The sequence below is a fragment of the Nansenia antarctica genome, assembly GCF_963989245.1.
Source record: "Nansenia antarctica genome assembly, chromosome: 11".
In the NCBI taxonomy this organism is placed as follows: domain Eukaryota; kingdom Metazoa; phylum Chordata; class Actinopteri; order Argentiniformes; family Microstomatidae; genus Nansenia; species Nansenia antarctica.
In genome coordinates this window covers 18,506,573-18,524,072 of record NC_137681.1, presented here as the reverse complement: position 1 = coordinate 18,524,072, position 17,500 = coordinate 18,506,573, and the positions used below count along the sequence as shown (strand labels likewise).

At 43.9% G+C, this 17,500-nt stretch overlaps 1 protein-coding gene across 12 annotated transcripts in view; it reads left to right on the top strand.

The window, feature by feature from the left end:
• Nucleotides 1-17,500, top strand: part of LOC308167356 (shisa family member 6) — a gene marked incomplete at both ends in the record, with an annotated part of 49,995 nt that overhangs the window by 16,388 nt on the left and 16,107 nt on the right. For 9 of the 12 annotated variants that reach the window (XM_080541763.1, XM_080541762.1, XM_080541771.1 and 6 more), the window contains one exon: nucleotides 16,298-16,336. The exons of the other annotated variants lie outside the window; for them this stretch is intronic. In XM_080541763.1, coding sequence (XP_080397889.1) covers nucleotides 16,298-16,336 — 39 coding nt within the window. The remainder of the gene's footprint in view (nucleotides 1-16,297; nucleotides 16,337-17,500) is intronic. 12 annotated transcript variants of the gene reach the window in all.

The window sequence follows — 17,500 nt, the reverse complement described above, 5'->3', positions numbered from 1 at the left end:
ATTGACAGCCCGCTCCTCCATGTACAGTTCTGTCAGCTCATGTTATATTGGTGGTCCGGTTGAGGGAGTTGGCATCACTGACCTGCTGGCTAAGCACTCTTCAGAATAGTCAATGAGGACAGGTTATTGGGGTCCTTCAGAGAGCAAGAGGGCCACAGCTCTCATTAGCCTCTACCTACGATCTGGACAGATTTCTCACAGACAATTAGCAGAGAGACGGAAAGACATCTCCATCACTCTCAGGTGTTGGCTCATCTGAATATGCAGAAGGTGTGGGATTAGGCTGAGAAACGTGTTTGTGTGTGTGTGCGACAGTGAGAAATAGTAAACGTGTTAATTGCCAAGCTGCATTGCTACCTGGCGCTTTACTTTGAGTGGGCATGTGGGGCATTTTCTTTTCATTCTTTATCACAGGTAAACACATGCCAGGATTGCCCGCTTAGAGGTGGAGGCTGGGGGGGGGGGGGTTGATAAGTCCTTCTTTATCACCCTCTCCAGGTGAGTTGAGAGCCATTCAGGGGCTCTTCAGAGCTAAAAAGGAGAGTTGAGGAGAGGAGAGGAGAGGAGAGGAGGAGAGAGGAGAGCAGAGCAGAGGAGAGGAGAGAGGAGGAGAGAGGAGAGCAGAGCAGAGGAGATGAGAGAGGAGGAGAGAGGAGAGCAGAGCAGAGGAGAGGAGAGAGGAGGAGAGAGGAGAGGAGGAGAGGAGGAGAGAGGAGAGCAGAGCAGAGGAGAGGAGAGAGGAGGAGAGAGGAGGAGAGAGGAGAGGAGGAGAGAGGAGAGCAGAGCAGAGGAGAGGAGAGAGGAGGAGAGAGGAGAGCAGAGCAGAGGAGAGGAGAGAGGAGGAGAGAGGCAGCGATAGGAGAAGCTAGCCCAACGAGTGAATGACGGGACCAGACAGCAGGCCACTCTGAGATGATTTGTAGCAGTAATATCAGCAATCATGCAGCATTTTTAAAAGATGGTTGTTCCATGGACATGAAACAACAAATCTTCATAGCATACTAAATACAGAACAATGTGTTCAAGTCACAGAACAACCACTCCACACCTTTACACAGTCTCTTGGGTAGCCTACTATTAGAGCGGCGTGAGATCTGGCAACAGACAGGGAAAATGACAGGTAGAAGACAGCTCCTCTTATCACTGGCCTGCTGTTCTGGCTGCTTTGAAACAAGCACAGCCATTTGTCTAGCAGCTAGGCATGCTGGGGGGAAAATGGGCTTTTATCTTTGCTAGAGACACACACACACACACACACACACACACACCCACACACATATGCATGCGCACGCAATGCACAGTGAGACAGACAAAATGACAGACAAACAGAATGGTAGACAAAAGACACAGAGAAGGAGGGAAAGAGAAAACAACAGAATGAGAGGGAGAGAGACCACGCTGTGATGTTTGCTTGGGTAGCGGTACCACTCTAATGTGAGGTATCAATCAGGATGCCCTCCGCCGCGCCACGTGCTAACTTTTATCGCTGCTCATTAAAGTAAAGTGCAGATATTTTATGCATCTGTTAAAATGCAAGGAGTTCTTCATGCTAATTTCGCTCCTTGGCTTTAAGATGTGTTATTCATCATCTTTGAGCAACTGGGCCTGTACATAAATGTGTGAGAGAACAGAGGCTGGATGTGACGTACAGTCGCTGGATGCCAGTGATGAAACATCCCATCTTTATGCCGCTAAGGCCGCTTAGCTCAGTTGATTAGCAAACCTCGGAAGCTGTGTATAGTAGCGAAACGAAAGCATAACGCATCCTAATACCCTAGCCTTCTATGGCTGTTTGACAAGCCTTTTCCAAGAAAGTCTTTTAGCCGAATTAAAGACTAGCATCGTGTAACAGATTGTTCATCACTGTTGTTTTTTTTCTTTCCAGACTACAACATCTATCATCTATGCTTTTCACAGAGGAACATTTGGGTTTGTTTAGTCTCCTGTCTTTGAAAGAGTTTACTGCCAGTAAACTAGAAATAGTGTTGGCTCTGTCTTTCCTTTCTCCCAGCTCCCCGGGGAGATAGCTCTGACGGGTAACATTTCACGATATAAGACTCACACACGTTCTTGTCCTTTCTCTCTCTCTCACTCTTTCCCTCCCTCTCTCTCTCTCTCTCTCTCTCTCTTACCATATCCCAGACAGATTCTGATAAGATTACCCCGAATGCCACAGCCTGTGTGAAATCAAATGAACTTGTGTTATTGACACAAATAATGTATCCCAAATATCTCTGCCATGTATGAACACATTACAAGATGAAAAGCTGGAGTTGGAATTGGAGGCTTTGGAGTTGTATTCTGGATCATCTCCCGGTACTTTGAGTTTCAAAGCTCTGCCGCAGGAGGTTCCTTGGTGTTTCAGAGCACAAGCGGAGGGATTAGAGTCCCATGTTTTGTCATCATTGATTTCATTTTTCTGACTGTACGTGAGCAGCGAACGCCCTCCCATTATATTAGATACCTGGGTGGTGATCTGAGGATTTCTAATCTCCTAAAACGCTAAAAGGACAACGCCGGCTCTCTCGGATCACAGAAGGATTCTCTTGCTTCTCCTACCACACCGACCGTTAGTCGCTCTGTTCAGAATACAACTTCATTAGTGTTCGTTACTTCATCGAAATCTTAAACGTTATCTTTTGAGAGGCTATTACTGTAATGTTCACCCCGTGCCACACAACTTATGACCGGTATGTGCCGGAGATGACGGATCAATAATCCACAGAGGGAGAAATATTTGCTAATTCTGTCCAACAAGCACAAACAAAACAGAAATCCAACCACAACACAAGTAGGCTGAGAGGCTTCAGTGCATAAACACGTCAGTGGAGTCTGGTGGAGGTAGAATTCGGAGGACAGGCTCATTGGAATGGATGAAGCCTGTCCTCCCCTATTTCTCCACCCACCAGCCTCCACTGAACCACGCAGAGTGCAAAACAGCTAGGGTTTAAAAAAAAACATTTCCAAACCATAATCTGTAACATTTAACGAAAACACAGCTCTGTACAGTACCGTTTACTGTACAATATAGCAAGCTATTTATCATACTGAAGAGTTACAAATTGAATACTGAGTAGCACTGACCTTCACAATGTTATTCGCGCAAGCAGTAGGCTAATATTACACCAATTAAACACATTTATATTAATCAATTTCAAAGGCAATTTAACGATTAACTCTGGCTAAGTCTGATCTGGATGGTGCTACAGCAGGCCGGCCTCCTGCGGTGGCTTACTTGCCCCCCCTGCAAGGCAAACTCCCCTTTTCATCTATAATCTATTATTCATAGCGAGGAAGCGGAGACGAAGACTGGGGAAGGCAGATAACTTTCCCCCTTTATCTTTCAACACCCCCTCTCCCCCCTCACACACCCCACATTATCCCTCATCCCCCCATCCCATCCTTCCGAATTCCCATTCACAGAGAGCCATTGTGTGGTTACACAAATGGAATGATTGCCTTTTGTTTTGTGGAAGAAATGTTGTATTCTGTGTGGAATTGGAATCCGGACTTGCCATTCCGAGCACACAAGCCCCGACTGCCGTAGGCATTGTGCAAATAATGATGCATGGGGGGGATGAAATTAAAATGTATCAGCTCAAGGTTGAGATCCATCTCAAAATCCATTTCCTGAAGATTAAAAATTGAAAGGGCAATCATGGCAAAGGGGACAGAAGGTGTGTGTATTTGTTTTGCCATTGCTTATTTATTCGCTGACTCATTTCGTCAAGATGTCTGGCTTCTGAGGCGAGTGTATTAGACTATTGATCTCGAGTCAGAGGTGCAGATGTTGAACGGTGTTCCATTGTAGAACCCTGTCACGTGTCACCTTGTCTCTATCTACAAGAGATACACACATACACAGACATAAAGATAGAGACTCTGGTTGTTTACCTTGTTTACCTCTAGAGGCTGTTCGCTAAGCAACTTAATGATTCAGTTGTTGCAACGTTCAGATAATAAGCGGCCGGATGGATCGTCTTGCCATGTTGCCAGGAAATTAACGCCGCAACAATTCAGTTACGGTACCAACCCTGATCGTCCAATCAGTCGTCGGGACAAGTGTGATTTAATTAAAGGCAGGTGTATTCTCCTGTATCTTAGTGACAGGGACACTGCCCTCCTGCAGACATCAGCCAGCTTGGATAATCACCTCCTCGTTAAATCATGACATGTCTCAGACACCATTTTGATATCACACAGAAAGTGTTAAATGAACATCTTTTGCGAGGGACACGGAGCACCCTTTAGCCACTGCGCTGCCACGTCCCACGTCCCACACGCACTTGCACGTCTCCATCTATTTGCCATCCGCAACGCCATACACCAGTTCCACACCCTTGCCTGCCCTCCTCCCTCCCGTTTAACCAGGGCTACAAATTACCTTCACATTGTCACAACGGCGCCGATGCCGTGAACTTTTCTTGCGGGTTGGTTGAGTTATTGCTGGTAGGGGCCACAGGTACTCAATCCCTCTCGCTAGACCTTGTGGTAATAGACATGGGTGAGTGAGGTATTATAATTGAGAGGCCCCCTTCAATAGTGATAAATAATGAAGCTTCCTTAGGGGCTGTTAGTGGTAGGAGGGGGGGAAATCACACATATACTATATCTCAGCCTGCCAGTTAACCTCCAACTGAGTGAAGCATGGATGGAATATGATACTGGGGGGTGTTGGAGGGGAGGGTGGTTCAGGGTTTGGCGGGGTGGGGGTCACACTCACACTGGTCTATTATGAACAAACAGGTACTTAGTGACACACTGTCAACACCACAACTGGTAACAATGATAGAAACAGCATTTACATTATTTTGGCGTTTTTTAATTTTCATGTTGCCATTTAGAAAATCATGTTTTATTGATGCTGCTTCGAAAGGGGAGATTTAAGTAACCCATTAATTAGTCTGAGATTGATTTCTCTACTATACTTCCACACGTACAGTACCACATGCCGTGCTGCCTGCTTAGCTAATGGCTAACATCGGCATAATGCTGCAAGAGTGGTCCCAAGTTTACTGTAGAACTTTACTACAGTACTAGGCAAAATATTGAAAAGAAAACAAGGTTTGACAGATATGGGTATTCAATCCACCACCCTACTGTGTGGGGGAGTTCCAACTCTTAATTACCTCACAGTTGGTATACTGTACTGTTGGCCAGTGGGAGACAGGGACTACACACGCACACGCACACGCACACAAACACACAAACACACACACACACACACACACACACACACACACACACAGACAGTAGTCAGTGACAGCAGCCATGGGAGGACAGCAGAAAACAGCCCCCCAGCTAGCATGCCTAGGATGACAGGAGTGAGGGGAAAGCTCCCTGAAGAGAAGGAGGGAGAGGACAAAGGGAGGCATAGCCCCCCCCCCCCGCCCCCCCAGGCACACAGGACAGAGTAGGAGGCTCCATATGCTGGGGACATACAGTAGAGACGCCGTCTGCTATAGCTAGAACTCTTTTCTCTCTCTCTCTCTCTTTTAGAATATAGTTTGTTATGATAGACGATTTGTTATGATAGACTTGGTCCGTATCCCTCCTGAGAGAGGTCTGTCGAGTGTCCAGTCGAAAGTCATGTCCCTCAAGGAATGCCGCCTGTTCCTGTGAAGCGATAGAAATGCTTCACTGGTTGTATACTGGGACTACAATGTCATAGTTGCTGTGCAGATGGAGATGTGTGATTTGTTTGTTCAGTAGTTTGTGTAGTGTGTGTGTAGTGTGTGTGTCTGTGTGTGTAGTGTTTGTCTGTGTAGTGTTTGTCTGTGTAGTGTGTGTGTGCGTGTGTGCGCGAGTGTGTCTTGTACATTTTCGAAAAAAATACATTGATGGATAGTCATATCTTCAGTCATATCTATGGAGTCGGGGGATTCTCTTCGTCTTGGTTACTTGTTTGTGTAAAAGCAAGCCTCTAGGACTAATTCCCTCAATGGAGAGAATTCAGAAATTCCGCTGCAGGCAATGAACTGTGAAAGGCTAGCAGCAGCGGCCTGGACACACTGCACTGTACCAGTGTAAAAAACAAGAATCCCATCCATAAAAATACAGACGCAATCTATTACTTATGCCTCTCCTTCTTTGCTCCGTCTGTTGAGTCGGTGTTTTAATCTTGGTAGTCAGCTTGCTCCCACAATGCACCACAAGATCTTTGGAAGCCGGTAGAGCAGTAGAGGCTGATGGAGGTAGAAATCGGAGGACGGGCTCATTGTAATGCACAAATGTAATGCACAGCCTCCCCCTGAAGCAGAGACATGCAGTGATGAGAGATGTTGTGACTCCGCATGGCACAGTCGTCCCCATAAAACAACTCGACTCGTGCAGATAAAAATGTAAAACACACAATCAACTCTGGTCAGCATCACTGTAAACAACGGTTGTTTACAGAAGTCCTGACAATGCATGTTCTCTTGAGAGAGGAGGCCTGCTAATGGTATATGCATCAGTCCTTTTTCAGCCGAGCTCCACACAATGCAGAGAATAGCCTCGAGTTAAATTGTGCTCGCTTGCTTGCTATGTCTTGCCTATATTTCTCATCTCATGGACGCGGCATTGATCTGTCGCCTGAAAGCAACATTCACGCCAACCTGAACAGGCCCCCCCCCCCCACTTCAACATTGCATCAGGCTCATTCCACGCGGGCCAGGTCTGTAACCCGTCGCCTCACTGGGAGAGACGGAACAGAATACAACGTAATCTTCATCCCCATAGATCGATGAGTCACACACTGCTTGATCTTTTTCCCCGTAGCCTTAAAAAGCTTTGCATGAAGGATGGCGTTAAGAAGCACAGTTCAGAGCTTTCTTCTTCTTATATCGAGAGACGAAGATGGGAATGAAGATGGTGAGATAATGTACAGACACCCCCCCCCCCCTAACCCACACACATACACATACACAAAAGAGTGGTTTCCATTATTCATAACCTCACATTAAGTTGAAGTGGTGAACATAGTTTGCATAAATTAGTACTTTGTTGTCGCTAGTGCTCTCTCTGTGTCTGAAAATCAGCAGACTCTCAAACTAAAATCAAGTATACTGAGAAAGTCTTGATTATGAGACGTTTTGAGACGTTTTTGATAGTTTATTGTTTGAAGTACATTTAGTAGTAATTGAGAAGTCTAAAATCCCTCTCAAACCTTCTTATGAACAGCTCAACCAACGTGTTTGATACCATTCCTCATTCCATTCCATGCATTACAATGAATGAGCCCATCCTCTGATTTCTACCTCCACCAGCCTCCCCTGCTGTGAATGTTTTCCTGTATGTTTTCCTGCATCCTCATAGAGCACGGCTGCCTTGTCTGAGGAGGGTGGGTTCCTCTATGCTGGTTATATCTGGCAGATAGACCAATCTAGAGAAGCATGAAAGCATTAAATTAAACTGGGAGGAATCAGTCATGCAGCTGCCACAAAGCCCCCTGGGAAATGTAGTCCAAAAATGTGTGTTGTGTTTCCAGGGGATGATATCTGGAGTGCTGGCGGCTCATTGACTGCAAGCCTGTTAGCTAGCTCATTAGCCTTTTAGCTATAACTGTTTTCCGTAGACCCTGGTGGCTTTGCTGCAAAGCATCGCTGACGTTATCTAGATATAAATTAATGGCCCGGATAAATTCAAAATCCACAATGCACATTGCTTTGACATACTGGAAAAGTAAATAGTGATTCACACACAATTAGGATTCTCTCAAAGATGTTATGTAACGCCTAATCCCCAATAAGAGTTATTTTGGTCCCAGCCATTGAGGCAAGGGGAGCAACCAAGGGCATGGCTTCTAAAAATGCCTGGCAGCCCCCACAGCTAGCTAGCTAACACTCCTATAATATTATTATCCACCTGAGACAGACATCTTTGATTCTGTATCTACAGTAGAATACCTGCCTTTTGAAGATGAGGGTTTGCCAAGAAAAACGATCCTTATATAACCGTTCTTTGAAGTGACTTTCCCCTAATAATTTAATAGGGCATAACTAATGGTCCCTAATTTGTTCTAATTGAATTTGACCATGCAGTTTGACTGGAACAGATAAGAACATCCAGCAGCCAATTCCCTGTCTGCTGGAGCCATCACAGTGCTTCTAATATCAATATGTACCTAATGCCAAAGAGCTGTTTGGTTCAAATCAGGGGAGGCTGGTAGAGGTAGAAATCAGAAGACAACCTCATTGTAATGCTGCGTGGAATGGAATGAGCATGTGTTTGACATCATTCTGTCCTCCCATGTCTACCTGCACCAGCCTCCACTGGTTCAAATGTAATCCAGGGAGAGCCTTTTATTCAAGTCATTTTAAGTAGTATTATGTGCTTGATTATTGGAGTTTTGTTGTTATGTAATTCCTTTTTCAAACTATGGTCTATATATTGCAATAACACTATGTGCAATATGACAACCCTAGTCGTCTTATCTGTACAGTATAGTATAGTGGATAGTGTACATAGCCTTTATTTATGTAAACCACCTCCTTTCCCTTCTTGTTTTTTTTTTGTTTTTCTTTCTTTCCCAACACCAGGGGAGCCACCCCTCCCAAATTTCGTTGTTTGGTACCTGTACTATAGCAATGACAATAAAGACCATTCATTCATTCATTCATTCATTCATTCATTCATATATATAATCTCTTACCAGTTATGAAGAATATATAGGCCACTTGCAACATGTGTATTAGGCACACTATAAACTAGTACACAGATATGTAGCCTCATTTGTAAACAAATCCATTCCATTTCCCAAATAGACCAACGCAAATCAGACTGCATGCATTATTGTGTAATGTGCCATCCATATTGTCCAGTAACACAGTGCTATTGCTTAATGCTTGCTTAATGGAGTGTTTAACAGGCAGTTAAAATGCGCAAGGGGCAACTTAACCTTTGAAAGACAAATAGGCAGACACAGTCCTATTGTTGTGAAGCATTCTGAAGACTACTGTACAAGACCAAGTCAAGGATGCACCTTCACCGCATGCTCTGTCTGAGAACCCTTCTTTCAAACTGGCAACACAATTACCAGTTGGGAAATAATAGGATATGTCTTGAGCAGTCTGTTGTTAGTTTACTGGTATATACAGCATGCTCTTTTAGAAACACCTCTCAATATTGCTTTGCATTGCTGTCTCCCATGACTACTGCTAAATTAGTTGATTGATAGCTACGCGCATAATCCATTATTGCGGTCCATTGATTAAGAGTGGCAATCAAAGATTAGTGGTGAACCGATGCTACCAAGGTCTTCCTAGGAGACTGGTCCCTCACACAGGACCTAGAAGAGATGTCAGCCCCAGGCCCACTAATCACTCTACACGGTGAATAATGGCTATGAAAGCAATCACAGGGGAAATGCATCATCTCTTTGGTTCCTCTATCTATCAACCTGCCTCCCTCTCATTTGACTGAACGCATGCCAACGTGAAATATGACGCCTTGTCAAAGAGAGCTCTCTGGCTATGGAGGTCTGCCCTACTGCAGGATGTGATAATTAAGTAAGCGCATGAAGACCATTGTATTTCATCTATTGACAGATGTGCAGTTGCTTGAAAGGACAATGTTTCATTGGAACTGAGAAAAAGTGTTGTTTTTTTCCGGCAAACAGTCTCTAGGAAGAATTGTGTTTTTATAAGTAAGATTAAAGCACTAATCACGTTATTTATCTATATTTATATTTATTTTACTATCTTCCATTACATGAAGTTTATATCCCTTTGTGAGAGAGTGGTATATTTATATATGTATATATATATATAAATGTACCAGAATGGTATATTTATAAAACTAGTAACAAATGCTTTAGTTGTGCACTGACAAAATTCTTCTTTAGAAGTTTCAATGTTGAGCTGAAAAACACACAAACAAGACTCCTTGACTAACCGTTTCCTTTGAAGACGTTCCATTATCACCGCTGAGGGGAACTGGAATGATTCTGTCTCATTGTTTACAAATATAGAATATTTTGAAGTTGTTTATGTCAGTTTGGGCTGTGTACATGTTTGTTATTATATCACAGTGGGATATCTCAGTGGAGGAAAAGATAGACTATCACATGGACACTGCAGGAGTGCTTCTCTTCAGCATGCTCAGCCCCCGGGGCAGTCCACAGACAGACAGCCTGGCTTTCCTCCACAGTTACTTCCCCTTGACCTGTTTCCTCACTTTTTGACGACCACTAATCTACGTCCATTATGGATGTTCATCCTGGTTTGTTGAGATTTCAAGGGCAGTGTCTTGAGTGAGAAGAACTCGTTTGAAGTTTCAAGATCCCACAAATAGACAGACACATACTGTACACATTTCAACATCGCTCTCTATGTTTGAGATGGTTTTTTGACATTTCAAGGGCAGTGTTAGAGGGGGGAGATTTAAGAGCACACAGATTATAGACAGACATGCAAATACTGTACACATTTGCAAAACAGAAATGCAAGTTGTGACAGAGAGAAAAAAAGAAAATAATAATTGAACTGGGTCTCACTCTGTAGCAAATTCAGAAGTGATTTATATTTCGATGGATTTGCTGTGTTAGATTACTCATTTCCAACCAAATTGGTACTGCCTTTCTGGAAATTAATTCTATAGATTTCTTTCTCACGGTTGTTTTCTCTGTCTCAGCTTGGGTTCTTACTTAATTGGATCCTAGGAAGGCTCTGTCAGATAGCTCCCTAACCCCCCACGGTGACACGCCTCACCTCCGTCCCTCCCACTGAGAGGATATTGATTGGCTTGCAGAGCTTTTAAACCAATTATCACACAGGAATTTCTAACTTCTAGTTTCCAAAATGTATTTGACAAAGTGAGTCATGTGTTTGGCTGCTTAGAGGATCATTTTAAGTGGTCGGACAGAGTTCGCTCTGTCAGGGGAAGCTTGGGAACTTGTTAAATGAGAGAGGAGCCAACATGTTTATTGATTTAGAATGCTGTTTAATTAAAGTTCATGGCTTTACTGGGGTTATATAACGGTCCTCTAGTCTTCTGTAGTGGCAGTGTGTGTGTGTATGTGTGTATGTGTGTGTGCCTGCGTGCGTGTGTGTGTGTGTGTGCATGCGGGCGTGTGTGTGTGCTCTCCCTTATCAGTAAACAGATACAAAACTGACAGTGAAACATTGCAATTCACTCGTATACCTGTCATAAAATGTTATCTAACAAACAATTTACCCCTCACTGGTCTTAGTTTCATTATTTAGTGGACCCTGACATTAATCTTCTCTGTGCGCTGATCTACCCTGCCGATGTGGCTAGTGGCACTTTTCTGAGATGTTAATAAAGTTGTAGCGAACTGAATAATACTGTTCTCGGCAGGAAGTTTTTTTATCCTGCGGCTGCTCACTGATTCTCAATGACTTCATTAATTCATTACCATCATGAGTCATGGGCTCCGGTGCCAGCAGCAATTAAACCACAACAGAAAGGAGGGATGTCCTTGGGCTCTGCTTCGCTCCGCGGACTGACACGCTTTGCTAGACTTACCAGGGTGATTGACATATCAATAGGCACTGAGGTAGATTAAGTGCCCTTAATCAATATTCAAATTTGTCGCACTAACGCCTTGCGCCCGAGGCAGATTGTGAACACATTGTCAAATACTGTTAGCTTTTGAGCTTTAGGCACTGCGTAAAGCCACTAGCGTTAGCTAGCGTTGAGAAAGGATATCCTCCTCATTAAAAGGGAGTGATTTATCTTTGAGTTTGTTGGCTTTCTGATTTAATAGTCAGCTCAGCTTTGGAACAATTAGATATTCCATGAAAAAAGTCAACGAAAAGTTAAGTGACATCTGGAGGGCATGGGAGAGGTGACTAGCGTCTCTCCAACGCTCTGTTTGGCTACAACAACACTTCGATGGTGGCTGAGGAGATATAGCTCACCAGCTCCTTTCTCATCGCTTCCTTTTTCACCCAAAGGCCCAGACGAGATGGAATAAATCCTAACTCGATGAATATGTCAAGATATTAATTCAACTCTCTGCAGTCTTTGTGGAAACACATTTCTATTCATGAACCCAATCCTCCCCAGGCATGACACCGCATACTTATGTCTCTGTTGTTCGACTCGGCCAAATGGTAATTAAATTGCGACTGGGGTCTTCCATCCCCCCTGTGCAGACTCATAGAAGCCTTTATCTTAGCAAATGACAGACAGGCAACTAGGAAAAAAAGCAGTCTTGTTTTCTGTTGCCGACAGCACCTTATGCTTTTGTGCGCATAATTGTTTCAGTCCCATTGTTAATGAGTTTGGAATTAGCTCAGCGTATTGGCACGAGTGTGGAGTCCCCTGCTGCGTCTGATTGTACGGCTGAAGGAGAGAAGAAGAAGTAATAGCTTGTTTGTGTGTATGTACTGTAAGTGTGTGTGAGAGTGTGTGTGTATGTACTGTAAGTGTGTGTGAGAGTGTGTGTATGTACTGTAAGTGTGTGTGAGAGTGTGTGTGTATGTACTGTAAATGTGTGTGAGAGTGTGCGCGTGTGTGTGCGTGTGGAATGTGGATGTGTGTCGAGTGTGTGTGTGTGTGTGTGTGTGCATGTGTGTGAGTGTGTGTGTGTGTGTGTGTGTGTGTGTGTGTGTGTGTGTGTGCATGTGTGTGAGTGTGTGTGTGTGTGTGTGTGTGTGTGTGTCTTTCAATATCAACCACTGGGTACAGGTCAGTGATCTGATTGGGTAATTTTGGCAATATTTGAGGGTCTGACACTGGGTGTAATTCTTCATCCAATTGCTGTATTAATGACATGATGTATGCACACATCTGTACTTGGTAACATGCACATATTCAGACAATGCACTTTGCCTTGGTTCATACAATTGCTCTCATCTGGGAGGAACTGCTGATCGATACTGAGAGAGTGAGATGTATCTCTGAATGTCAGATGTGTCAGAATAGCACTGCTTCGTAGAGCCTACTGAAATGCAGGGAGATTGAGTGAAATTTCTACCTCCCTCTGGAGGTCAAAGTTCGTTGATAGGTCAGGGAGAGGTCAGGGAGAGGTCAAGGAGAGTGTCACAGAAGGGCAAGAAAGTATGAAACCATTTTACAACATCTGTAGCTTTCACTGGTTTCATTTGCTTTCCTCCCCCCCTCTCTCTCTTCCCTCGTTTCCCTCTTCCTCTCTCCCTCTCCCGCAGAAGTGTTTCCATATAATGAGCTTGTGGACATGAGATGAGATATGATTCCTGGAATTAAAACAGCATTTTTCACTTTGATCATTCAAGAGTGTGGAGGACTGAAATATGACTATGCCCTCTTACATTTTATCGAATCTCACTCCCCCTTTCCCTCCCTTTATCTTCTCCACGCTAGCTCACCCTCTTCTATTTGTGCTTGGGGGATTGCAATGAAGAAGGAACTGTAATGAAGAAAGCTTGTTTCAGAGCAGGCTAGTAAACCCTGACAGATTTGTTCTGTGATGTGTCACAATGTGCTTTGATGCCTCACAATCCCAAACTTGTATCAGGTAGACATACATATTTAACATCATACACAACATTCCAAACCTCTGAAAACCTTTGTTTTTCATTTGCATATACACAATAGTAGATAACAGTCAATGTGTTGGTATTTCTTCTTCATCATTGTATCGCTGAAGAACCCAACCATCTGCTGAATAATTCCATATAAAAGCCTTACATTTGCATTTGCAATCTTATCCAGAGTGACTTACAATAAGTACTTCTAAGTAAATCTGTCTAAAGTAAGTGAAACAACTATACATCACGGTCATCGCAAGTCATCTCTAAGAATAAGTGCCAAAACACAGTCACAGTGCTAGAGAACGCAAAGAAAACCATGTATAGCCTATAGTATTTATTTAGTTATACCTTCAAACCTATTAGATGTGTACGTTTACTCTGCAGTGTTCTCCTGTTCCCTTATTGTGTAGGCGTCAGCTAATGACAATTCTAATAAAAAAAGAAAGATGGCATTTAAAAAAGCCATATCAGATGCTGTCATCTAATATGGGTGCTCATGTGGGATGATGCTACACTACAGTAGCAGCCACATAGCTAACATTGTGGTTATGTAAGCAGCCATGTACTGTATCTCAGGGAGAGATAGCAACCCAACACACTCAGCAGGGTAGCAGCAGTGGAGGGTGTGAAACAAGTCACACATACATACCGTACATGACGATCTCACCTAGGCTGCTGCAGCACCACAGGTACACAGAGAGAGAGGCCTATTGATTTGTTAATACACACAAACAAGGAATGGCTAGGAAAAGTGCCAAAACAATACGTGTTGTTAGTTGCAGTTGCCTGATGGGAAATATACGAAAACTGAAAAGAAAAGGAAAAATGTGCGTAGTATTCTTCACTGTTTTGACATTTCCACTGTCCCTTTTGGCTGAGAATTGATGGCAGTATGTCGCTGCTTCCACCTCCTCAGTAACTCAGTAGAATATCCTCCTCCAGATCAGGGATGAAACGCCAGAGAGGGAGAAAAGGGAACGAGGAGGAAGCATAAATTGTTGAGAGCATCTTGAAGCTCGGGGGCAGTGATAATGTGAAATCTCCCCTCATCTCAGTTGTGTGCTTTGTGACGATGTCACACATTTGTTCCTGGAATTACCTGTTTGCACGCTAACTCCCCCTCATTGATTTCACGAGATAGTACTGTTAATGTGTGTAAGCCCGGCGCTGGGAGCGGGAGAGGCAGGAGAGCCCATGGCGAGGTATTTACCCGGAGCACAAATCTAAATGAAAATCTCTGCAAACATTGACTCCCTCTGATGGGTAACAAGCAAGCTGGGCAGTAGTAGATATGCCATTGCAGGGTTCCCTCAGTGCAATGACGTCCCTGTTGTTATTAATCTGTTGCGGTAGAAATACACTTGTGGTACAGTGTAGTGTGGTGTCAGCGGAGGCTGGTGGAGGTAGAAAACAGGGTTTGGTGATCAGTTTACCCAGACATGACACTCTTAGGTTCTCTGGACCAGGAGAGACTGGTGGAGTTAGAAATCAGAGGACAAGGCTCATTGTAGTGTATAGAATGGAATGGAATCAAACACTGAGGATGAGGCTGTTTTCTGATTTCTGCCTCCACCTGCCTCCGCTGATCCTCAGGGGTAACATTGTACTTGTCAATAAATGGCTGTTTGCTGCGAAACATTGATTGATTCGTACCAACAAATCTATATTATTGGCAGGATGCCCAAGGTCATAGCACTCTCCGATATCCTTGACTGACAGACTTCAATGGATGCATCATGGACATAATAAGATAGAAATAGAAAGAGAGATATGTATTTAGCCGACAACAGCATATTATTCAGTGAGAGCGGCATTTCCTACAAACTGAGTCCTGTTGTTGGGTAAATAAATACATATCTATCTTTCTTGACCCTCCCTGAACTAACGGGGCAGATTAAGTAAAGGAAGTACAGTACAACGTGCACAACGTGTGCGTTTTTGAATGTTTTTTTAATATATTTTTTCTCGATTCTCCCTTTGACATCCATACACAGTCAAATCAGGGTTATGCATTACTCACAGCTACACGCCTCTAATGAACAAACTAGGGTATTTAATACAATAAAACAACGACACCCCCCCCCCCCCAAAAAGCTGGCTTGTGTAGGGTTGTATGGTCAGTATTTGTGAGGTCAGGGCTTCTATACGCATCTGAACCCCTGAGCTGGGGAACACAGCCCTGTATCTGGATGTATGCAGCTCAGTGTGGGGGGCAGGCGGTGTGAGGAGGAGCTGATGGTAAATCGATAGTGATGGATCAAAGTGCCGCATGGCTGGAGCCCTGTTGTAACCGGGGGTAGAGAACATCACAGACTTCTACACCTCCTCTTCTCTCCTCTTTTATCTTCGCCTTCACCTCCCCCCTTTAGTGCTCTACGACGTGCAGCTTTGTGTGCCACTGGATGGCGGACACTAGATGACAGAGGTCATTAATCTAGGGCTGATGCAATGTAAGACAGCCGTAGCAATATCCAACGTTATCAGTAGTAATTAGTCACCATTATGTTCATTGTTCTGTGTACGTGTGATTATTTGAGGCTGTAATGTATGCACAGTACGTACCATTGTTGTGTCACTGACAAAAATGTCATGAATTAATTAAATTAAACAATGATGATGGCTTCATTGAAGAATGGTTAGAGCTGGGACTAGAGTCTTTGGATGTGTACATTCTAATGTGTATTGCTTGTTTTATAATGTGTAATGTTTATTGCTTATTTTATAACACTGATTTTATCCTCTAAAAACTAACAAATTAATATGAGTGATTTGAATGTTGCCTCTGCCTTTTGCCCTTTGACCTTTCCTCCACTCATTGTGCCTGGTTCTTTTTTTTTTAGGGGAACACCATTGGCCAGTCCGCTCCCAGAGTCACCATGGTAGGAATGGCTGTTCTGTGTGTGGCGTAGGTCAACGTTGCCCCTAACCACTGATCCACAGTCAGATCTGATCTCAGCCTCCTCACTGTTGATGGATTGGAGGTAGCGTGATCTGATCCTCGACCTGTGCTCAGGGGCAATGTCTACCTGAGGCGTTTTGTCTGGTGTGGTGCAGTGTGGTGCAGTGCCTTCCTCATTGATGTCTAACCTCTAACCCTTAACTTCTGACCTCTGACCTCTAGCTCCTGTCTCTGTGTGTGTGGTGGCTGTGTGTATTGCAGTCTGTATGTTTGATTCCGACTCCATCCAGATCAGTGGTGTGCTAATGTTGGGTCAACTGCAATGGACTTTGTATGAGGTGATCTCATCATGTGCATAATAATCCCCAAAATAATGATTTGATGATAATCAAATGTCGAGCTCATATCGAGCATACATTTATCTGCGGTTGATTTTCTAACCTGCGAATATGACGTCCCTCATATGATGTCAATGTTTCAATTATACCTCCCTACCAAAAGGATACATTTAAATAATACATTTAAAAAAGAAAAATAAAGTTTGAGATCATCATTCTTATTGAAGCTAAAGTGTTGATTGCAGTCAGCCCCTGTTGTTGTTTTTGTTGTTGTTGTTGTTGTTGTTGTTGTTGTTGTTGTGGTGTTGCTCAACCTAAGCTGTCTCCATCCCTCTCCACCAGGGGAGGCTGGTGGTGGACGTCGACATCAGACGACGGCCTCGTTGTAATGTTTGGAAGGGAATGACGGATGGTTGTGACTCCATCCAGTGTTCCTCATTCTGTCCCATGCATTCCAATGAGCCTGTCCTCTGATGTCTACCTCCACCAGACACTCCTACCTGGGGGGGGGGTAGTCCATCAATCTCACGAGACTTATCAAAAATAAGCCTAGATGTTCCTTTAGCGACATTGATGGAATACCCCCCTGCTCTCTCCCCTGAACCTATCCTCTTCCCTGTACGGTGCCTACGTCTGTTCTCCTGGACCCCCTCAGTCCCGGCAGGAGGAGTCTTTAGAGGCGAGGATAAAGGCAGCTTTGAATGATGTTACTTCTCATTTCTTAAAGAAGACATCAGATAAATCTGTGCTTATCCTCGCTAGCAACGTGACAACCACTCCTCCTCCTCCTCCTCCTCGCCAGGGGA